Consider the following 25182-nt stretch of genomic DNA (forward strand, 5'->3'; position numbering starts at 1 on the left):
AACGTCTTACAAACTTGTTTAAAGACATTGAATTCTTGACTAATCATTAGTATATGTGATTGCGTAGGATACATAATTGTAAAAAAATTGTAAATTTTTGTAAAATAAAATTTCACTTATATATATGTACAAAATATACTTTTATTTGTGTCCGTGATAGGATGATTTATATCCAGAACAGAAATGACAGAGCCAGACCTGCCATAGATTCAGTTGGCGCAAAGAACTGAACACTTGCTTACAGGGGAAAAGAGAATAATATCGTCAGGTTTCAGGCACAAGTTGGCATCTACAAATTATCGAAAAATGAGATTTTTAAAGATTTTCGGGACAGCAAAAACAAAGCTTTTTTTTAAAGAAGCAATCAGATACTGTAGAATTACCAAACACTAAAACATCTATTGTATTTCAGTAGACACATGTTTGGTAATTCTACAGTATCTGATAGCTTCTTAAAATAATATCAAGTTTGTTTTTGCTCTCCTGTGAACCTCGCAAAATGCAGATTTTATAATATACGTAGGGGCCGTCGCTATTTCGACCTATTTTCGAGTACTGTGCTGGTAATAAAAAATAACGGCGTAAAAGAAAACATAAAGAAAATAAAATGAAATGATAAACTTCCATGTACACTGGAATCTATTATCTGTTTTAAATCGCAGGAAAAATAAAACAAGTTTGAGATTAGAACAATCTGTATTCAAATAATGTTATTTCCTCTTTTTTTGTTAACATTTATTGTATTCATGAGTGATCACATTGTAACATTATAGTTAATAAAGCTTTCGTGTGGAACGTAGGAACCAACACGGTTCGAAATGTCCGCACTGGAGAGAGATCGGCTGTACAGCGTGGCCCAATGTCTTGGTGGTCTTACGTTATGTTACTGGGTACATTAATAAATAAGAGGGCCGGTGGGAGATCACTTGAGACACCTCTCGAAGTAGTTGGTGCCGACGTAACCCCCACGCATAGCTTTCTGTACGTGCTGCTCGAATAATCTCCGTGTGTTTTGTAGTTCTTCGGCTGCCTCTTTGTTCAGTGGGTCTTCTGGGTTGGGTTCCTGTGGAAAAATTAAAAACTCGAGTTTTACGACCATTTAAATATTCCCGTGTCCGAGAGAATTGACATTACAGTTCTGTGTTTGAAATAGTACTGGAACCCTGGATTAGCATTTTCAACTCAATGGCTACTGACAAAATGAACAGTACAACTTTTCCGAGAACGGTCGCCTGATAGTTCTTCTTTAGGGATACGCTATCTCCCAAATTGAATCCTCAAAATGTCGTTGGAGGCCAAGGCTCGATTCGGGCTGCAGCGCCATCGAAGAATAGAAGACCGATAAGCCAGTATACCCAAAATAGAGCCAACATCCATGGATATTGGACGTAAATTTAGGGGTTTACTTTCAGAAACCTTCTTGGTATAGTTGTCGCCAGATAAGAATGCCTATTCCCTATCTGCACCCAGCGGTGCATAGAGCATTGCATTGGTATTCCAACTGCATCATTTTTATTACGATGGAAGGTAAGGTGATCAGTCTTAGGCTAAGTGTCCACTTGAGATAAAATCTCGAGAGAAAGTCTCGAGACCAGTCTCAAGGTGTTGTCCATTTGAGTCTCAAGGTGTTGTCTCGAGATAAGTATGGGAGACTCGACACTGACTTTAGTCTCGAGACCGAGACAATTCCGTGTCGACTAGAGAGTCAACACATAGTCTGCTGTGTGGCTTGATCGCGCGTATATGTGTTTTTTTTCTCAAAATAGATTTGCGTCAGGACCTAGCTTTTTTAATTGCGTATAAGATTGTACAAAAAAGGAAAAAAAAAGTATTGGGTGAGGAAATGGGTGGATTGTCAAATTGACTTTGGAGCCGGTTCAACTCTCGTAAATGAGTTGCGGTTGGAGGATGCACAGCAGTTTAAAAACTTTACTCGAATGTCTGCAGTGGAGTTTGAACTGCTTTTAGATTTAGCAAAACATCAGATTGTCAAGCAAGATATAAAATTTCGTGATGCGATTCCTGTTCATGCACGCATTTTTTGTGACGATTCCTGTACAACTTGTGGTTAACATTCCATAAAAATTCCCTTTTCTCATAAAGATTTATTAATTGAAAAATTTCCTCATTTGTCCATCGTCGTATCCTCATTTTATCAAATTAATTCAATCAATTTAAACATAAAAAAAATACTGATTTGTAAATATAATTAAAGATAAACGTTAACTTCCCATCGTAATATGGGCCCTGGTTCTATTTCACATACAGAATGAATAAATAATAATGGAAAATAAAATACTTCATGGTCGTCCAAACGTCAGGTGACTGATTGCAGATAAAAATGGGTTCTGTAAATTTTATAAATAGTCCCGTCCCACGCATAAGCCGGGAATATATTTAGCGAGTAGTAATGAACATACGAGAAACAGGTACTGAAGTCCATATACGACTGCGTTGACAGTGAGAACAGGTTTCCAGTCTTCCCTGAGGATGTTGAGACAGACGTTCCCTTCCAGGTCAATATTAGGGTGATACACGGAGGTTTCACATTTTACTTTTGGGGGTTCGTGTGGGTAGTTGGGGCCTACCTGGAAAATACACCAAACAAAATTAGTTTAATCATAAAACAGAATCAATAATCGTCTTAATTATTAGGTCTGAAACTTAAAAACCGGAATTTTACACTAGATGTCAACACTTGTGCATGCGCTGTACCAAATCATTGACATACATGAAGCTCTTTTCATAAGCTGTCAAAATCAGTCAACAGTGTATGATTTGCTCCTTGGCATCCTTTTTGTTTAACCATGGAAAATTTTGAAAATAGGCAAAAAAAACAGCATTTGCGGGAAGTTTTGCTGAGTCACTTTTTTGCAAAGAAAACTGCAGCCGAAAGTCATCATTCGCTCGTGTAATTGTATGGCGAACATGCTCTTGCGAAATTAGTGTTTCGAGTGGTTTCAATGCTTTAAAAGTGGCGATTTTGATATTAAAGACAAAGACCGGCCCGGACAGCTGAAAAAGCTTGAAGATGAAGACCAGAAAGGTGTTGTATATTATGAGCTTCTAAAACCGGGTGAAACCATTACTGGAAAGCTGTACTGACAAAAACTGATTCGTTTAAAGAGAGCATTGAAGGAAATCCGCCAGAATGGGAGATCAGACACAATACATTGATTTTCCAACATGACAATGCTCGGCCAAAAGTTGCTCAACCCGTTAAAAACTATTTGGAAAATAGCGGATGGGAAGTTCTGCCCCACCCGCCATATAGTCCAGACTTGGCGCCTTCTGACTTCCATTTGTTTCGGTCGATGCAGAATGCACTTTCCGGAATACGCTTCACTTCAGTCCAAGACATCAAAATTTGGCTCGATTTGTTCTTTGATTCAAAAGATGACCGGTTTTTTTGGGATGGCATCCACAAATTGCCAGAAAGATGGGGAAATGTAACTTCTGATGGACATTACTTTAAATAAAAGAATTGTACAAGATTTTCTTTAATAAACGCTCAAATTTCTTTTAAAAAATCCAGTTTTTAAGTTATAGACCTAATATAATAAATAAAATTAGGATACTGTTCACTATTTTAATAAAATAACAAAATATTCTAGATGTTATATTGGTACAACTAATCAAACCAGGAACCCTTGAGTAATGATTCGGCAGTATTAAGGTGCAATACAATAGTGATGATCTCCAAAGTAATAATGTTCAGCTGCTTGACTGCTTTTCCAGAGGCAGGTTGGTTCTGGAAGCCGGGAAGTAAAATGGTATGTGCTGACACTGTCGGAAATATACATCAGGAACATAAAAATTTATTGAAATTGACTCTCTAAAATGGCCAAGTTCTCAATAAAATCCCTTATCAATCTGAAAAAAAGGGTAGGTGTAAACCTATCCCTTCTAAGTTGCAAACTGTTGGTCCCAAGCATGCCCAAGAGGAATGCAGTGCGATAGATATAAAATATAATATAAGTAACATAAAATTGATTATCAAAATAATAATTTCTTCGTTTTAGAAAAAAAAAATGTTTACATATGTATCTTAAAATATTTTGCCACGGATCTATATGTAAACTTTTCTGTCATAAATCGAAGGTTTTGTGCTAAACTAATCTGTTAAAATTTGTATTTCCCACTCTGTTTTACAACTATTGTGCAAAATAGTTGTAATTATATTTATGTTGTCTGTCTCTTAATAAAATACTTATCTGATCTTATCTCCCAGCCTTGTAAGAAATAATATAAACGTTGGAAATGTTAACGATTTACCAGTCCTTTAGATGCCTACTTAGGCGAAAGCGCTCGTAAAAGGGAAGCAAATGCGCTCAAAATAACGTAAAATTTAACTAAGGAGTTTGAAAAGCATTCAGGGTATTTTTTATTTTTACAACAACAATTCAGACTTTGTTACATATATACAAATGTTTACCTTTTCTTGCCGATTCTAGATCTATATTTAACTCATTTTTATCAAAAATTATAGTTACGGCCTTTCTCCGTATGATGGCAGATGTGCTTATTATGCATAAAATTACTAAAATAAACATAATATGGCAAGAATAATAATTTCAAAGTTATTCTCAAAATATCAGCCAAGATTTTGTAAGCAATATTGGTTGGTGATACAGTAATAAGGTAGTGGAACGTATAGTGGAATATATTGGATGTAAATAAGAACATACTTTGAAACTAAAGACGAATCTTCCTCCTTTATAGAAACCTTCATCGGGACAAATAATTAATTTAAAATTGAGGAGATCATCCGGGTCGGGGAATTCGGTATTGCAGGTTTTGGGAAGGTTTAGTTCATTTAGATCTGTAATGAAAAATACAATATTGAAAGAATTAAAAAATATGTTAGAGGTCAAGTGTACTGAAGAATTTTAGATTTTATGCACTCAGAAATATTGCGTATTTGTATGGTAAGTATTTATGATAAAATTATAAGTTTATGTGTTTTTTTAGTATTATTGAGAGTAAAAAAGATGAGCCACTATTGCCAAAATTAACTTATAGCTCAATAAATGTATACCACCTTACTCAGAATTTGAAGATACATAGTATGAGCCAACACCTATTGACATAAGACATTAATTATGGTGTACACATAAAAAATCCCCTATTGTACAATGTGAAAAAAAACAAGGGATTTATATCACAAAAAATTGGACTAATTTTTATAAATGTCGTTTAGGTTTACATTTAAATCTGTTTTTGTGTTTATCCTACATAGCCAGTTTTATATAAACCCTGTCTAATCTACATTGTTTTGTAATTATAAGCACATTTAGCATTTTAAAAACCTTTAACGCATTCGTGGACATTTTATTTCTTATAGGATCCATGCGTATGGACACATATAAATATTTTTTTATATTTCACTTCTGATTGGACTTTAGTTAATGGTTTGAAGCAAATCTTATTTGCCTAACACACTGGGACACTTTTCTTGGCGACCGTTTTTTATAGGGACACAATATCTCCTCCTACCATATTATTACTTTAGTTTCACGTAGGCTATAGCTGCCTTTTAACTACCAATGTCCTCTGAAATGACGGCTTTAGCTGTCTCAGTGAGAGACACGATTTTGGCGGCTATTACTCGCACAACCTCGGACGTGTTAATTGACTCTACTGCAAAATTAACTTTATGGAGGGAGCATCAGTCAATTAGCTCTTTTACAGTCGACATTAGGTATTTTTCCTAAAATTTACAAAAATAATTGTGGCCTACAGAGTATTGCCATAGTGATACCTGACAGCATTTAAAAGGTTCATGTGAAAATTGAATACATTAGAGATAAGTCCACCTCATAGAGTAGTGATTGGCGGGTTTGCTTACCATGCTTGAGGTCTCAGGTTCGATTCCTAGCACGGTGCATGTGAAATTTTTGTTTTAGGGTTTCACACTCCAATATTTCACACTCCCCGGACTGGCACCAGAGGCGTAAGACTGATCTGGTATACTAATTCATCACCATCGGGTCCGAATAGAACATTTAAAAAATCCTAACGAGAAAGTTCAGAGCTACGGGAAATTGGATAAGAAAAATATTTCTTACACGTGGAAAAAATTTGAGTATTTGATTGTACAGCCAAGTTTCTCATAGATTAATGAAAAATAAACTACAGTACGGTTATAACGATCACGTAAATAGCGAGATCTCGGATATAATGTGGACTGACTGGTAAATGATTAATATGTATTTATAAATGTAAAATGTAATGATGTATAAACTATCAATGATGTGAATAAACTTAAACTTAATATATATGTATATGTATGTATAAAATATAATATAAATATGTATGTGCGAATATATATGTATATATGTGTGTGAATGTATGGTTATGAATGCATTACAAGTACCCCGACTCAACACGGATTTTCTAGCGAGGCGGAGCAAGTTCACAGACATGGGTCGTTCCTGATTGTGTCGCTATAAACTGTATCTCTGTTCTTAACAAATGTATGTATAATGTAATTAATTAATAAATAAAATAATAAATAAATAAATAAGAAGGAAACATTAGTTAAAATTTAAGTTTGTGATTTCCTCCATACATTTATTCACTTTTATAACGAGCTTTGCCAAAATTCTTCAATCGTTTAAAAACATAATTTACAAAATAAGAACCCAAGTAAAAAAATCCAAATGGGGCACTAACTTAGTACCGATGCCGCTGGGCATCGGGATCGGTTTATGTTTATGACATATGTAAGTGTCTAAGTACCTGATTGTTGTTTTCGCCGACAACATTGACAAAGAATCCCACATATGGTTGAAATTGCGAGTAAAAAATCTAAGCTTTGTGAACTTAGTAAGTATGGGCTTGAAATTTAATTATTGAAATTTACAACTTTTTTAGTAGTTTATAAATGACATTCTTGTTTCAGGGGTTTTGACAATGTTTTTATTATTTTTTTATATTATATGGTCAATGCATAATGAACATTATTACTGGGTGATGTCAGATAAGTTAACCTTTCCCTTACTGTCCTAAAAACACCCGCGCATTACAGTACTGTGTAGTCACTACACAATAAAAAAGAGATTTAAAAAGGGAAAAATTGAATATTTATAAGGAATGGCTTTAATTAACCATAATTCAATTCAAAGATGATAATATTTCAAATCTAACAGCTGAAAATGTGAAAAAACCATTGGGTATCGCTAATGACTCGGGCGAAACGTGCAACCGCACCAACTTCCCGAGAGCTACTAAGTAGCTATATAGTAATGGGCTACGTGACTGACTGAGAGTATACTTTTGATGATATTTGTAATTTATCCCCGATTTCCGATAAAATGTTTTTTTTGTGCCTAATAAGTACTTATGATTTAATAACAAATTATTTCAGTCGATACGTAAATGTGTAATGGAGGAATACTGAAAATCTAAACCCAATATTTATTATTTTTATAAAGATATTATAGTTATTAGACGCAATGTGTACTAGCTACACATCACCGGGGAGGGAGGGTTAAAACCTAACCCTTGAATTTGTAAACATGACGACTAACAAGCAGAAGTGTTTTAATTTGTGAAAAAGTGGCAATTATTTGTAAAATATAACATTATGAGAAAAATACAAATGTTTATTTAACTGCAATTGAAATTTAGAAAGTGGTATGTTTGCAAGCATTTATTATGATTTTCAATAGTGATAATATGCAATGGCAATTGGATTTAAAAAAACCTTCCAATGGTATAACGAGTAATGCTTATAACGAGCAAATTCAGTCGGTCCCGTCTTCCTCGTAATAACCAAGTTTGACTGTACTTTGAAACGTTACAGGTTCAGGTCAACAATAACCTATCAATTAAAGTGTTGTTATGTGTTTTGATAGATTTTCGGTTTCCGGGTGCCATGTTTTTTAACCTTTAGAGTGTTTTGTCAGGTACGGGATCGTCCCTTTAAATGTTGGGAAAACTCACCGACCTGAACTTGTGACCTCACGGGTGGTTTAATTTCTAAATTAGAGATAATAAAGTGCTTTTTTTTGGGTTAGTTTGATAGTCTATTAACAAATAAATGAAAACCACTGAGCTTCCTCATTGTCAATAACATTATTGACACCAATTTTGATTAAGTACCTACATAAACAATAGCATCCTAAATAATGTTTAATTACTAGTCAAATAATTACATAAATTAGTAAAATCAAAGCAACTCAATCTGTTATTTTTGTAAGCGTCAAGAATTATACAAATTGCTGTTTTTTTTTTTAGTAAGAGAATCGTTAAAATTAAAAAATATGAGTGAAACTTAAAAAAGAAACGGAAAAGACAGTAAACTTTATAAGGAAGATAAGATACGAGTTTTTTACACTTCTGATTATAAATACAGAATAATTATTGAAATATTTGCATCAGAAATAACAAGTCTTGTCATCATGAATCATGCTAATGAAATTTAGTAAAATTAACCTGATACTTGGGTACAAAGTGTGATTAATTTATTTAGCGAGTTATATTATACATGAATATGTGAATTAATTTCACTTTTACTCTGGGAATTTACATTTCAAGTGTGAAAAACTTATAACATTATGTCAAATTTTTGGCAATCGCCACGACCTTTTGTGATTCTCAGTTGCGCCGCGGAAGCTTTTTTTTGGTTTCCGCCTGGTCTAGATGTGCCTTCTTCATCTTTTCTTTGTTGTTTGAGTGAAAATAATTTTATCATTATAAAAATGTACCCAAATGAGTCAATTTACTAAATACACAAGTTATTTTGACAGAATGCACCTCACTGAATAGAAATCGAGAACAGCTGTACACTACATTGCCAGTATAAAAAATAATTTAATGAAGGGAAATAAGTTACAATAAACAAATTACAATATAAATCGAGAACATTTTCTCCTCCTTTATCATAATGAAAAAGAAGCAACCTCGCACTAAGCAAGAATATTGGGTAGCCTCCTCCCAAACCAAGGGAAGACATCTTTCACAACTAAAACCAAATGTAACAGAAAAGCCTTGGTTTTCCAAAGTAATCTGAACAAGTTCGAGACATCCTTCATATGCAGAATGCGCATTGGGCACTGCTATAATGGTTTTGATCTATACGGAATCCATGTCCGGGACTCTGCCATTTCCGAATGTCAGCTTGAGGAGAAAGATTTAAACCTTGTTTTTTTTGGGTGCCCCATAAATGACTGTTATGCTGAATTCCTATCCGAACTATTCGATATCAACGTCCCATTCCCTATTCATATTCTAAATCTCCTGTTACTACCCAATAAACATGCATTCAAAATTTTATGTATGTAAATATATTATTTTTAAAGGAATAACCCGCGATACATTTGTTTTGAGGCTTGTCAGCAGGTGAGATAGAGGAGATATGGAAGGATGTAATACACCACAACACCCAGACTAATTGAGAAAAAATATTTCTTGGATTTGGATCTTGGAACCCGTGACGCCAGTTTTACAGTTGGCCGTCTAACCAATTGCACCACGGCGCCTGTCTATCTAGTTATAAATGATATTAAATTGTAAATACGTTATATATCGATATGTATAGTGTACATACAATTAACAACTAACATGTATATAAAGTATAAACGCATGTGTAAATTTATTAAAAACTCGACACTGGCTAGAACAGCCCCAGTAAGGATGTGAAAGATTCAATAAATTAACAAGAAGAGAACATTTAGAGAAGGTGATATGGAAGTCTAGCATATACAGGGTTTATGACATGTAATTGGCTGGTTTAAGTGACCACTTATTTATTGTGATGACAATTAAATTAAGTCCAAAAATCGCAGTATTTCTGACACACCATAAGACACCTAGAGAAATACAAGATCCTAAATCTCATTTAACAAGGTAAAATTGCGAGCATAAGAGGGCCGGGAAGGAGAAGAACTTCCTGGCTGAAGAACTTGCGGCAGTGGTATGCCAAGTCTTCAGTGGAGCTTATCCGGGAAGCCGCAAATAATGATAGCCTACGTGGTTGCAGACGTTCAATAGCGGATACGCACCAAGAGAAAAAGAAAAATATTATATTATCAATTATAACCAAATAAATATTACCTTATTATTATTACAATATTACCAAATAAATAAATATACACATAAAAGTATGCTATCCCAATTCAACAAAGGAAAAGAACCATTGAGTTAATGCATAATAAATTAGGTTCTTTCATTGTAAATTAAGTACCTATTAAGTGTACAGAAGTAGAGGTATTACAATAAGTTTTTATATATATATTTACACACAGTAAATATGTACGATGCTATAATTTGTTGAAAATAAATTTGAATTATTCTAAACGTTTTTAACATCTCAGTTTGCTATTAATTGTAGCAATAATTTATTATTTGTACACATTTTAAAAATAAACATAGTAGGTATCATATAAAAGCATATAGGAAAAAATGTAGTCCCCTAAGATTGTTCTTTCTTTGAAACCATTTTTTTTTAAATATCAGTAAAACAAATGCATTTTTAAATTTGGTTATTATTTAGCTTATAAAGCGCGATTGTTTTATATTTTGTATAATACAAAAAGTCAACTTTAAGATTTTCCGTGGTCAGAAAGAAAGAAAACTCGACTTTTTCATAATTTTCTTTAGGATGAGGGAGGGAAATTGACACTAGTCGCCTAGATCAGTAATGGAAAATTGGGAAAGTAATTGTACTGGCGGCCACACTTTTTGGACTAGACACGATTACTTTTGTTACTGGCAACACATTGGAAAAACGGAGAAAAAAAGAAGATAAAATAATGGAAAAATCACCTTTTATTTACTTTGCGTAATTTACAGATAATAACATATTAACAAACGTTGACAATATTCCATGTTGAATTGAAATTTAAAAATGTAAATAAAAATATCATGTGCGCGCCCCCCAGACTCATTTCTTGGTTCCAGGAGGCTGAAGTGGTTTGCCGCGATCCTTGCCACGCAATTTTATGCCGAGGGTTCTCTCAATCTTTCCAATGACGATGTTATTTGGTATGCCCCTGCCGGCTTCGTAGTCATTGACGATTTGGGGCTTCTCGCATATCTTAGTCGCCAGATCCTTCTGACTCATTCCTTTCGCCTGTCGACCCTGCATTATCAGCTTTCCAAGATCTATAGGGACCGTGTCATGTTTCAGTTCTTCGGTCTCCCTGTCCAACTTCGCTGTGTTTTTAGTGACGACGTGTTGCTTGTTAGAGCCGCCTCCATACTTTTGTTGTGTTTCCACGGCGACCCCTTGCCGACGTGCAGCGTTTATGGCAGTCTCAGAATTGATGTTGACAGATTTTGGCAGACGCCTCTTCAACATTTGAACTTCCCAGTCAGACATATTAGCGATTTGCGTTAGCTTACCGCAAAACTAATATATTTTATAATGTTTTAACGCGGTATAATAATTAAATCGTCTTTTCGAAAACACACCTGCGCAACTTTGACATAAGATTCCAGAAACAATTTCTATTTCTATTTTTGGAAACAATAAACAACCGTAGAAAAAGTACGAATGGCGAGATTCGAAATATGGCTTTAGGTGTATGGCACCTACTTGGGTGTTAATGTTTCATAAAACCCCTTTTCGGGTAATATAAATAAGATAAATCGTAAAAATAAATAGTCACCATCATTACCCTTTCTGCACCTAAAGTGCATGATCAGTTTCACGCTTCAGGTGCCAGTCCAGGGATTATTAGTCCAGAAAAGAGATAATAATGCAATATAATTTCTCTGAACTATTTATTAATAACAACAAATTGTTAATGGATAAATTGTTAAAGATAAATTATTTTTATTCGATATCAATTTTTTTATTTTATAATAACTAAATGACTCAGCGTCCATGTTTATATATGGAGTTAAAAAATATTTTAATTCGCCGCTCATAAAGTATTTTTGGTTTTACAAAAATATCGTATTTTTTCTTCCACGAGACTTACCCATTGCGTAAAAACAATATTTTCAAAAATTATATTGTAGTGGAGAAAGTGCATTTTATGATTTTGATTTTAATTGAACTGTTATCATTTGAACATAACATGATCAGAACACATAAACACAGAACATTCACACACGAGTTTTCCTGCAATTTTGCAAATCGTATACAAACGACGATTCATTCTAGAATTAGTTGTTTTATTGAACGAAAGTACATGATTGACATATGTACAATATTAATAAGTCAATGTACCAAAACTAAAAATAATATCGTCCGCATTGCTGCTAAAATGATGTGTGGCATAGACAATAATGTATAAATTGTCGTGATATGTCAAACGAACGTAGATTTATTTTGATATGATATCCGATAACCTCAACACTCGAATCATTATTGTTTATGTTTACTATTATTCGCGTTTGTTTAGCCGATTCAGCCATTCTACCACTTAATAAACAATAATAAAAATAGCCTAGATGGATGTTTCAAAAGAAGATTCCGACTCAGAAGAAGAAATATTAGTATACGCTGAATTTAACGATTTGCTAGACCATGATATCCTGAAACCAGAAAATTTACGAATCATAAAAGCTATCGGAATGGACACGGACACCCCTATTGTACAACTTAACAATTATTTTTTTCAAGGTACTTAAGTACGACTAAAATACTTTTGACAATAACTTTGGTGCTTGACTTTAAAAGAGCAATGCGGTAAGGAGGATTAAACCAATAAATCTTATTATTTTTACCCACCGATTACTCTGTGTACATATTAATCATTAAAATTAAAATAATTGAGCATTCTGTATGCATTATTATATGTATTATTTAGTCTGTACAATCAATATTATCTATTTTTCATCCAATATACAGTGAGCGACAATGAAAGGTCCCCACATTAAATTCAGGTAAAAATTCAATAATTATAATTTTTCCTGGAATTGACCATTGAACCCCCGGACACTTTCTGTTTTTATAACGGTACTTTAGACCTTTGTCTTGCAGTAACATACCTTTTACCCTCAATTTCGTATTTAGTTTAATTTAATACCTTTGATACATAACACCTTTCGTTAAATATGTCCGGCCACAAACAAATTTCGGTGGAAATTAAAAGCATTATATTGACTCTGGGAAAGAAAACATTTCTGTGCGCGAAATTGCTAGGAGAGCTTTTTTATATAATATTAAATCATTTTCAAAAAAAAATTGTTTTAATAACTTTTTTCAGGTATTATACGAACTTCGAACATTTAGTGAAATCGTCAAATTCTTTTTAATGGTCAAATAGTGTTCGATTAAAAAAAAAAAAAAAACAAAATAGGATCACTTAGGTAAAACATGTACCTAGGTATAATTTAAAAATACTAATTTTAAAAAAATATGTTGCATTAAGAGTACAAATCGAATTTTATAAGGTTTTATGGGTGCAGACTTCTTTTTGTCACTCTCTGTACATACTCTCTTTGTGTAGAGACGTTTCTAGCTACCCTGAAACTTTCTGGCAACTCATTGGACACGGTTCAGTATAGGCAGTAGGCTAACCAATATGCGTGAGTTATGCATTTTATATTTATTTTATTTATTTATTTATTAATTTATTAATTACACCATAAATAAATTTGTTAAGGACAGAGACACAATTTATAGCGACGCAATCAGGAACGACCAATGTCTGTGAACTTGCTCCGACTCGCTAGAAAATCCGTGTTGAGTCGGGGTACTTGTAATGCATTCATAACCATACATGATGCACAAAAACACATTTTTCACAGATATATGTATCAACAATACCTCAAGCGACGCGAAATCGATCCTGCTCAGTGTTTATCTCAGACGAAACTTCTGAAATAGTGTTGATTACAAAAACGACATTTCTTAATTTGCAGAAAACATCAACAGCATTAGGAAAATCTTACGGTATAGTTGCTGATGGAGAGATTAATTAATGCCTCCAGAAATCTAGTTCACTTCAATAAATTGAGGTGGATAAAAACAAAGGAATTTTAATTTAAAAGATGCATTAATCTAAAAATGCCTGCAGTAAAAAAAAATATTTTAGTACAGAATGTCACATCACACATTCAAAGTTTGAATGAGGTATCATTCAATATATCTGGCTGTTTTCTGCAAAATACATATTTTCAGTTGTGTGGTCAGCCAGACTTAAAAAACCACCAGAATTCCTTTAACTCCTAATAAAAAAAAAATTAAAGTTATTGCAACAAATTAATTTAGTAATTCTTTATAAATAAGTGCCCTAATATAAATATAAAATAACATGTTTAATACATAATGACACGACATTCAGAGTTTTACTAGGGCCGCTGTTTTATGCAAAATGCACATCTTAGGTTGTGTGGTCAGCCAGACCTTAAAAATCATTAAAACTGGTCAAGTAAATTTATTTATTTTTGTACCACAATAGGCCAAGAGGCCCAATTACAATGGTGAATTACATCACAGAACACCCAAGCTTGAGAAAAATCACATTTTAATTTTTGTGTTCTAACCGGGAATCGAACCCGGAACCTTCCGTGTGCGAGTCAAGCGTCTTGACCACTACACCACGGAGGCCGACATAATTCTTTTTTGCATTATAAAAAAACGAATGTATGCATTATTTATCAATTGTCAAAGTAAAAAACACTTTAACTGTTGTGTTCTAATTATTCACACTTTTTACAAAAGTGCTATTATCTCCATTTCACTTTCCTATGGCTTGGCTGCTTAACCACATTCAATTTTACTGTAAACTTGTTTTGATGTAGACAATGACAATTCCTTTAAATATTTAGGTACTGAAATGACTAATGATAAGAATTATAGTGCCGAGATTAGAGCACGGCTATCGGCAGCAAACAGATGTTATTATGGCTTGTTTTAACATCTGGGATCCAAATTGCTCACTAGAAAAACTAAGACCATTATTTACAAAACTCTCCTCAGACTGGTCATTACATAATATGGTGCCGAATGCTGGGTTATGACCAAAAGAGATGAAAATATGGTATTGGTATTCGAAAGAAAAATATTAAGGAAGATATTTGGTGCCTTCAACCAAAACGGAGTGTGGAGGAGACGGTTTAATCATGAATTAGAGGCCCTGTATGGCGAACCCAACATTGCATAATTCACCAAAATAAGAAGATTACAATGGTTGGGCCATGTGCACAGAATGAATGATAACCGCTCCCCAAAAAATATTATTTATACCACTCCGGAAGGCAGACGAAGCAGAGGCACACCAAAATTAAGATGGCTGGATAATATGGAAAGTGACATTAGAGCGATTGGCCTGACGAACTGGAGAAGAGCCGCGGGGTGCAGGGACGAATGGAGATACATTCTGGAGGAGGCCAGGGCCCACAACGAGCTGTAGCGCCACTGATGATGATGATTGTTTTAATGTAACTTTTTCTGTGCAACTGGCCCAAATATAAATATAGTTGCAAACTCTCTTTATGATCTCTACATAGTTGTTCTTGTATTGATTCTAGGGGAGTATGAAAACTGCCTTGGTACACAAATGCTTTTTGAAAATGACCCAAACGCTCCGGAACCAGACTCTCCATTCGACATTCAACCAGATAAACTATTCAAATATGTTTGCAAAACAAGAAAAATGTTGAACATGAAAAGAATCTTTTTAAGGCCGAAAGAGGCTGCAAGTAAGTATTATTTTCCAATGCAAATAAAATAATGTGATAAATGATAAGGAAAAATATATGTAAAAAAATTTCATTCAGATTTGTGACTGGGCAATATTTGAGAAAGGATAGGAACATGGAAGGATACCTACCTTTAATATGATCTGAATGTTCTTCAATTTCTGTCACTGGATGACAAAATGAACTATAAAATGAACAATGTTTTCCACGACGCGCGACGATTCCAACCACTTTTTATTCGATTTTTCGAAGAAAGTTGTTTGGTTTTTGTTCTAAATCCGAATCTTCTAATTTTAAATATCTTCTATCTTGATGTAAGGTAGGTACCATAAGGATGGGTCAAAGGAAGGATGGGAACGAAAGGTAATCGGCCAGGAATAGTATCGATAAATGCTGTTATTTACTTAACAATATATATCAGCAATGTTTTGAGTATGTCCAAATGCTTGCAGTTCTTTAACTTCACAAAAGTCAACAGAATGGTGAATGTTACACAGTGTGTAAAGTAGCCATTTAAACCAGCCAATGACAGGTCATAAGCCCTGTAAATGCCTAGACTCCCAATAACCCTTCTCAAAAATATTTTTTCCCTCTCAATTTAAACAAAATATATATATTCTATATCTGATTTCAGGTAGCACTAAACACCATCATTCAGAAAAATATGTCTCTTAAGAAAAACAAACCCTTTTTTATTATCTTTTTGAATGTTTATGTGTTTTAGCTAGCGAGGAAAATACCGAAGGTGATTTGCCAGAATCCCAACACCATTCTTCAACGATAGAAGAAGCTCTACAGAATTTCAAGGTTTACTTTGATGAAAATGATGTGGACCTTCCACTACAGATGCCCAGTAAACCCACAGGATTCTTTCCGCCTCCGAAAACAATCAAGAGAATAGTAAAACCTAAAAAGATTGGACTAAGCGATGACGAGAATGACTCAAATGGAAAATAAAAAACTAATTACCTAAGTGACTGTTTGTTTAATTTTTTTTCTTTTATGTAAAATAACTGAAAATGGCCCCAAAATTGTAATATTTGGTGAATCATCATTGCTTAAGGGAGTGCATTCATACTGAAATTGCGGCGTATCTGAATCATTTGTATTACCAGGGAGGTTAGGTGAATAGTCTTTCGCTTCTCAGTCCAGAGACAATGAAGTAATGTGAATATTTTAAACAAATATTTCAGATCAAATCTGACAGGAATCAAGCTCAGGACCAGTAGCAGCATAGTAGGCAAATTTGTCCACCATTATAATATCCTATTCACAATTCCACCTTCTCTAACTCAAAGTATCTATTCGGCTCGACTGTGGAATCATCTTCCATCTACTACCAAAGATGTTTTTACAGTATCTCTGTTTAAATCACGCCTGAAGAAACATCTCCTTTCTCTTCCTTAATCTCTCTTCTTATCATCGCTCTATATATATATTACAATATTTGAGTTTGTCCAAATGTTTGTAGACAAAAGACTGGATTTCTCCCCCTCGGGAGTCATTAAGATTAACAAATTACAAGAGGGATGGAGAATACAGAAGTATGGAAGTCTAGGCATTTACAGGGCTTATCACCTGTCATTGGCTGGTTTAAGTGGCCACTTTACACACTGTGTAACATTCACTATTTTGCCTATACTTGAACATCCATATTTCTTCCATTTGTTGATTTTGGTGAAATTAAAGAGCTAAAACCTTTATTGTTGTGAAGAGATTCATCTGACTGAATAATTTACATACTAGGGAATGCCTGAAACCATTTTCCAATTTTTAAACTTCTTGGACCAGTTGGTTTTATTACAATATTTAAGTTTGTCCAAATGTTTGTAGACAAAAGACTGGATTTCACCCCCTCGGGAGTCATTAAGATTAACAAATTACAACAGGAATAAAGAATACCTTAGAAAAGGAAATATGAAAGTCTCAATGACAGGTCATAAGCTCTGTAAATGCCTAGACTTCCATATTACCTTTTCTAAGGTATTCTCCATCCCTGTTGTAATTTGTTAATCTATATATATATTTTTTTCAGTAATTGTTTATAGAGAAAACTGTAAAGCTTATATTACTTTTGTTCCCTGAAAATAAATTTAATAGAGTTTTTGAATTACGTTATTTATAGCTTGACAACGATAATGTATTTTTAATTATTTTTATTTAAAACTCTTTATAAAAAAAAAACAGTGGTACAAATTTGTACCATCGGGGAATTGCAACATAATTTTTTTTTTATTTTTCCAATACAATATACAGGGTGTTCATTAAACCCTGTCACATCCGAAACCACGATGATCAGTATGAGCAAGAAGACATATTGGCACATTAAAATAATTTTTTAGAACGAATAAAATTCAAAAAAATTAAATATCAAAAAAAGCAAATAGTTGCTTACTTCTGCAGGGGAGAAACGAGAGGGGGGAGTCTGACACACCGCCGACCGCGCGGCTACGCCTCCCTCGCTTTTCCCGTGCAGAAGTAAGCAGCCATTTTTAAAAAAAATATTTTATTGAAAAAAAATCTTTGTTCTAAATATTTTTTAAATATGCTAATATGTCTTCTTGCCCATATTGATCATCGTGGATGTGACAGGGTTTAAAGAACACCCTGTATTTACGTCTGATAAATTTTATACAATGGTTTAAAATATGCATATTATATTAATATTATCTAAAAACGAAACGTTTAGCACTGTATGAAATAAATGGCACGTATTAAATTACCGCGCCTCACTTGTAGGTAATGTTTTTTGAAAGCGCACTCGACGTGCGTGACGTCATATAATTTTACACTTTTCAGTACAAAAAATTCTATTTTACTTTATAAAGACAATTTAAGAAAACTCTGTTAACTTCCAATTGCAATTTAAGCACAAAAGCGCAAGACTGATCATCTCATCATTCATGTATAAACTGGGGTACCAATTCAGTGCCTTATGCATCACTGTGTGCGCATACGGAGATGATGATTTTATTATGAAAGTACTTCTCAATACTTTACTCCTTGTTGTATGCAATATGTGTAACTCATGAAAAAAAAATCAGTAGGGTCTCATTCAAACATGATTTTTGTTACATAATGTTTTTTTGCTTTGATTCATAAATGTTACATTTACAGCCTATACAGAAATTAATTTAATTAATTACATACAACCAAAAAATATCAATAGATTTTGACTTGATTTTACAAAAGCTTTTTAGTTTTTGCTTGAGAGATGTGACTTGGTTCGCGGACGCACCATGTGTAGAGAGAATTCCCGCGTAAATAGATAACATGCTTTTCTATGGTTATAGACTTGCTAAAAATGATACCACAGGCCTAAAGATTTTCCCTGAAAATCCCGGTAAAACGGATTCTTCTGTTTTACAATGTGTATCCTTAAAAATAAGTATTTGTTTATTTTTTCCAAAGTTATATCATTAATGAATCTTTTCTGGACCCCGATTACAATGGGAAGTTAATATTTATATTCAATTTTATCTACAAAGTACAATTAAGTTTTATGTACGAAAAACAGAATAGGCATTAATTTTTTTTATTTTAAACATGTTCAATTATGAGTTACGGGTGAAGATACTTTAAATGTTTATGCAAATATACTCATTTTCGTATACAAATATCGAATTTTCTTTGTAGAGAATCGAAAATAACTCTGTTAACTTCCAATTGTCGATCACAAAAATGGCATTTTTCAATTTGCAGAAAACACAAATAACACTAGAAAAATCTTACGGTACTTTAAAAATCATTTTAACTGGTTCAAATACATAATTAGATTCTTGTTTGTAATATAAAAAAATTATGTATTCATTGTTTATCATTTGTCAAAGTCAAACATTCCAAATGTTGTGTAGATTTGATTATTAGTCATTTTCACTTTTCTATGGCTGGCTGCTTTCTGCATAACTACGTTCAAATCAAATCCGTATTCTGGGCGGTATTCCAAATGCTCTCGTGGTCGTATTATCTCGTGTTTTTACACACTAAATACACGAGAAAACTGTTTTCTCGTGCCATGAGAGTGGTTCAGAATAGCACCCCTGTTAACACGGGCTCGTGTTAAATTATCGCGAACTTAGAATCAAGCCGCTGGACAAGCCAAATGAAAGATTTAAATTTATTTCAACAGAGAGGGAAAACATTTTTGAGAAGGGAATATGAAAGTCTAGGCATTTACAGGGCTTATGACCTGTCATTTGCTGGTTTAGGTGGCCACTTTACACACTGGGTAACATTCACCATTCTGCCCATGTTTGAACATCCACATTTCCTCAACTCTTCTATGTAAATGCCTAGACTTCCATATTCCATGCTCAAAAATGTTTTCCCTCTCTGTTGAAATAAATTTAAATATGAATAAGTCCTTAGGGAGGAAATCCAGATAGTCTGCAAGCATTTAGACATACTCAAACATTGTTAAATGAAAGACATTTATGTGCGTTTTGTACGGCAATATTGACGCGACGAGGCTCATTTTTCAGAGCATAATTTCAAACTATCGTTCTACGAAGCGTCATCTCTATTCAATTATACCTTAGTGTATAAAACAGGAAAACGAAATTGGTTTTCCTTTTTTGAAAAGCCTTTTTCCGGCTAATAGCAACACCTCTCGTTCCTGTCGTCTATGGCAGTTGCCGCCGTGGTTTACGATGGTTCGCACGCGCGGGACACGCGCCAGTCGTACCCCAGCCTCCGACCATGGAGAATATCCGCGAGCGCTTGGAGAATGTCGAACTCGTCCCGCTCAAGTCGGCGCTTGTCAATGGTAACAACAACAACGCGCAGAGCCAAAATGGTGGTGCGAACGAGAACTCGAGCTTCCTTAACCCAAATGCCAATCATCCGTCCAGTTCTAGTTTGTTCGATTATCCGTTCTTGTCAAAAAGATCCACCGCTTCCAAAAGGTAAACAAATCATTTTTTTTATTTCGCTCCTGTGACAATCACCAAATATAATATGTTTACCGGTGTAAATTTTTTTATGTGTTATTTGACTATCTCTTTTATATTTTTTATATAATTTTCAAATATAAGTTAATATTCAAACAAAATTCGCAATACGAACGATTTCATCAATGAAAACATTAAATTACTTTTTATTTATTTATGAATTTAATTTCAAATATGTTTTATTTTGATATTTGGCCCATTTTAGGTGAAGTGGACCAACTCACAAAATGTTCAAATTGTTTAATTCAAAGTTTTAACTTTTAGTCATTTTTCAAAAATATTTTTTTAATTTTGTATTAATATGTACACAAAAAACCAGAAAGCAAAAGGTTTTTGAATTATGCTGATTACAGGAATTTCATGAAAGCAATGTGTTAACTTAATTTTTAAATATTAGTTGGTTTACTTCACCAGCAATGAAAAAGTTCTGTGTTTTTAGAATATTTTTTTATTTGTTAAAAGACTGAAAAATATTTTTATGTAGCGTATTTTCAGCGCTATGATTTTTTTAAGTTTTTAGTGACGTCGTTTAGTGACGTTACTAGTTCTCTTCGGTGAGTTGTTCTGGTTAGTTAGTTAGTTTCACTGAACCGGAAATCTATCACAACACTATCATTGGTTGATTTAGAAGAACTTGTGACGTCATTTAAAGCAGTTCATTTTTTTTATACATTTTGGAGAAATTTCGCTGCACAAGTTTTACCGTGTCTAAGAAAACTTTTTTTGTATCCAGTTTCCCGTTGAACTTCCTCATCATATTTTTTAAAACTATTTTTATTATTAAAATTTATTCGGAGACAGGCGACTCTAAATATATTCGAAATATTTCCAAAGTTTTATTGAATTACAGTGAATTTAAATTACTTTCGAGTGGTTTTAATCATTGCTTTTTATTTAATTTATTGTAATTTTTCTTTCCATTAAACAATTGGTATACATAAGTTACAAATACAAAAAAACTATTACATTAACACAATAAATAAAAAAAAACACAAAAGCGTGGCTTGTATGTGGGTACACATTTTATTTTAAATTTAAATAGATGCTACTGGAAGAATACGATAGATATCAACAAAAAAAATGAGTGCTGATAATAGAACAATTATTTTGCCGCTCAAAATGATAAAATTATAGTTAAAGTATATTCTATTCATTTAAAAAAGAAGCCATTTAAATCTATTTTTTTTATCCATAATTTTAACAAAAATATCAATCAAAACAAATTCAAATAATTAATTTCTATCATATTGTCCTTATAAAACGCATTCAACCGTTTTGGAGCTATAAAAAATAGTGTCTTTGCCCGAGTCTGTATTTACAATAAGGGATTTCAAGTAAACAATTCAATCTTTAACTAGATCTATTAAATTTTTTAAGAAATAAATTGGTTGATTCGGAAAAAAATTGTGATGTCGTTCATTTTGATTAAAATATTTTTTATTAATATTTTCATACATTTTGGGGACACTTCGCACTATAATTAAATGATCTTGAAAACATCGATTTTATATTTTATAGCACTGAACTTAAACTTAATATTATCTTTCTCGATACTCACTAGTGCGCCTGTATACAGGCAAAAATTTTACTCTTTTTAACTTGCATCATCGTGTGAATAAAGAATTTTTTTATTTTTTGTTTATTTTAATTTTATTTTTTTGTTTTTTTAACAATATACATAAGAGGTAAAACAGATTTTTTTTTAAAATAAAGGATAATTACATAGCCATGAAATACATATTAATAGTAAAAATAGTAAACAAAATGAAAATGTTCATGAATTTTTGCTCCTATAATAAATAGAAAGTTAAAATATTTTTGTGTAACATAAGAAAGAGAAAATGAAATATTCTGTAAAAGATTATAAATAAAAAATAAAAAAAATATATAAAAATATTATTTGGGATAATATTATTTTTTCATTAGTATGTAAAAATATTAGAGACATTCTTTCTGTATTTAAAATCGCAGTTATTGCGATTCAATAAATTATCAACAAATATAATTTATATAAAGCTTAATATTGTAATATTATTAAAAGTTTATATTAGTTCTTAAGATGTTATGAACTAACTTCATAAAGCAAAAATAAATAAATAAGCCTTGTAAATGCCTAGACTTCCATATGTTCTTCTCTAAAATGTTATCCACCCCTGTTGTTATTTGTTAATCTCAATGACTCCCTCAGAGGTGGAATCTAGTCTTTTGTCTACAAACATTTGGACAAACTCAAAATATTGTGACTAACAGAATGACGCGAAGTGGTGTTTCTAAAATCTGACCTTTAAATTGTATTTTTAGGCTGTTATCGTCGCAAACGTCGCAGTTCAAGAATGAAGAGTTCAGCGTGCCCCCCCTGGCTGCCCTGGGCGGGGGCCCGGCCCCTAGCAGGAAACGGGAGGAGAGGGAAGCCCTACAGAACCTCAGGAAGAGAGTGCCCCCGCAGGACTTGCCCCCTGTGTACGGCGAGCCTCCGCTCCCCAGCAAGAGAACGGAGAAACCAAAACTGTTGCACAAGGTAGGAGAATGATTTATTTTCTAATAAAACAAATATGGAATAAAAATGAAATCGGTTCAACGTCGATTTTTAATTTATGTGAATGTGAAGAAGAAGAGGAGACCGCAGATCACGTTCTATTTAACTGCAAATTGTTACCTTATGACGAATTTTTGATAGACATTTGCTTACTGAGTCTATCTTTTCCACTTAGTATTCAGCATCTTCTTTCCTTAAACTGTCCTATAATCAATAATGTGATAGTCAAACATTTAAGGAAATACAAAAAAATATCTAAAACACGAAGTATTTATTCTGACAAACTTAATAATTTACGAAATTAAGATTATGTGAATTAAAATTAAATAAATTACTTATTATTTTATTGTTCAGTCCTGTTTTACAAGTTGTTTACACGTGATCCGCTCGTTAAATGCTGTCAAATCCTACGTTAATTTGCAACAATTTCGCAACCTTGCATCAAAAACATTGGTAAATTAAGGCACGTATCACTCAAATTTGGGTGCTTTGCCGAGAAAAGAAAAGAAAAAAAAGTCGATTTTTAAGACCGATAGGCAAGATTAGCCATAAGCCTGGTAACCCGAAGCGAATATAATTACAATGAGCTAAAAAGTATCTTAACCCGCCCGTTCCTGTGATGTAACCGCTAATTAATTCATATCTTGGCATCTACTATTTATATTACCACGATTTTTTCGAAATCTTCGAGTAAACCTTAACACATAAAAAATATTATGTCACATATTTTGGTAGATTAGATAATTTTTAATGAAATATTTTGTCCTGGATCACCGAAAGCGACAAAATATCGAGTACCCTGATATAATTATTTATTTATTTATGCTTTATTAAGTTAGTTCATAACATCTTAAGAACTAATATAAACTTTTAATAATACTACAATTTTTTAATCAAAATTTCACAATAACATATTTTTTCAGATTAATTTGATATATTTAGATTTTTTCTATCTCCTTTATTTCTTCGGGTAACTCATTGTACAGCTTCAATCCCTTGTACAGTGAGTTTTGAGATTCTTTTTTTCTTCTCATTAGTAATCTTATCTCTTTTTTTACCACTTGTTTCATATGTTTGACATTGTTGGTTAAATTTTATTGTTGTTTTTATTTTATTCATCCTCTTGATTATTTTACGTATAAAAATTGCTACATTATATTTAATTTGCTGCTTTACTGTAAGCAAGCCAATTTCTTTGTGCATTATTACTACATTAGAATAGATATTTGCTTTGAGTATAATCCTCATCGCCTTATTTTGAATAACTTGTGTATTTTTAATTTCACCTTAATTACGTTAAAAAAATAATGAAAGAACAGTAATTTATGTGTGGACATATTATTGTTTTATATATAAAAATACTACTTTTTATATCTATTACATTAATTATGTAGTCAGGTGGCAGGAACCATCTGTAACATTTTCGGTTTTTTAGTTTTCAAAGGTTTTGGTGAATACAAAAATATTTTTTAGAAAAAACAACATAATTGATCAAGATATGCCGCGATTGGTGTACCAATGCAGTGCCCTACGCACCATACGGAATAATGGTGATGATGATAACACTAAAATGTTTTAGTTTTGTGAATTAAAGTCTTGAAATTGAGTCTTATTTCAGCTCTCGTGTACATTTTTGAAAATTACGGATTGTCCCCTGCCACCTGGCTACAGAATTATTTATATAAAACATTCATTTGAGAGAAAGACATGAAATCTAATTAGATCACTAAGCAAGACGCACATATAATATTAATACGATGAAAAGAGACAGTGATTATCAGGCGATCATTTCCTAACCTCAGGGGTGATGTTCCAAACTCTCTCGCGGCCGTAGAAAACACTTTTATCTCGCGTATTTTGTATATAAATACACGAGATAAAAGTGTTTTCTACGACCACGAAAGCGGTTCAGAATAGCACCGCAGTGGCTCGAGGGAGTTTTTTCACAAAATATGATAAAGGTTAAATGTATCTTCTCTTCACGATCGTTAAAATAAATCCGATCTTTTAGTCCTTTAAAAAAAATTCAATTCACTGCTTGATGCGCCTGAACTTCTGAGCTCTACAAAATTAAATACCCCAGCAAGAAAGCTT

At 33.0% G+C, this 25182-nt stretch overlaps 3 protein-coding genes across 4 annotated transcripts; 1 reads left to right on the forward strand and 2 right to left on the reverse strand.

Annotated features, from left to right (window-relative positions):
- Window positions 1-677: 677 nt before the first annotated feature.
- UbcE2M (NEDD8-conjugating enzyme UbcE2M) lies at window positions 678-8913 on the reverse strand. The gene is made up of 4 exons (XM_088224159.1): window positions 8590-8913; window positions 4689-4822; window positions 2421-2588; window positions 678-1063 (listed from the first exon to the last, which is right to left on the reverse strand). The coding sequence occupies exons 1-4, from the start codon at window positions 8696-8698 to the stop codon at window positions 923-925; spliced, it is 552 nt and encodes a 183-aa protein (XP_088080285.1). The 5' UTR covers window positions 8699-8913; the 3' UTR covers window positions 678-922.
- A 1842-nt stretch (window positions 8914-10755) lies between these two features.
- mbf1 (multiprotein bridging factor 1) lies at window positions 10756-11497 on the reverse strand. The gene has a single exon (XM_088224158.1). It carries the CDS (start codon window positions 11324-11326, stop codon window positions 10889-10891), a length of 438 nt encoding a protein of 145 aa, XP_088080284.1. The 5' UTR covers window positions 11327-11497; the 3' UTR covers window positions 10756-10888.
- A 541-nt stretch (window positions 11498-12038) lies between these two features.
- On the forward strand, window positions 12039-16580 carry LOC148282999 (general transcription factor 3C polypeptide 6). 2 transcript variants are annotated; one of them, XM_088224160.1, is made up of 3 exons: window positions 12039-12577; window positions 15433-15603; window positions 16328-16580. In XM_088224160.1, exons 1-3 carry the CDS (start codon window positions 12406-12408, stop codon window positions 16558-16560), a joined length of 576 nt encoding a protein of 191 aa, XP_088080286.1. In that variant the 5' UTR covers window positions 12039-12405; the 3' UTR covers window positions 16561-16580. The 2 variants fall into 2 exon arrangements, with proteins under 2 accessions (XP_088080286.1, XP_088080287.1); XM_088224161.1 differs by lacking the exon at window positions 12039-12577 and adding an exon at window positions 12657-13485.
- Window positions 16581-25182: the final 8602 nt, after the last annotated feature.

Source organism: Micrasema longulum, unplaced genomic scaffold (assembly GCF_059751315.1).
Source record: "Micrasema longulum isolate JH-2025_06_02 unplaced genomic scaffold, ASM5975131v1 h1tg000271l, whole genome shotgun sequence".
Classification (NCBI taxonomy): domain Eukaryota; kingdom Metazoa; phylum Arthropoda; class Insecta; order Trichoptera; family Brachycentridae; genus Micrasema; species Micrasema longulum.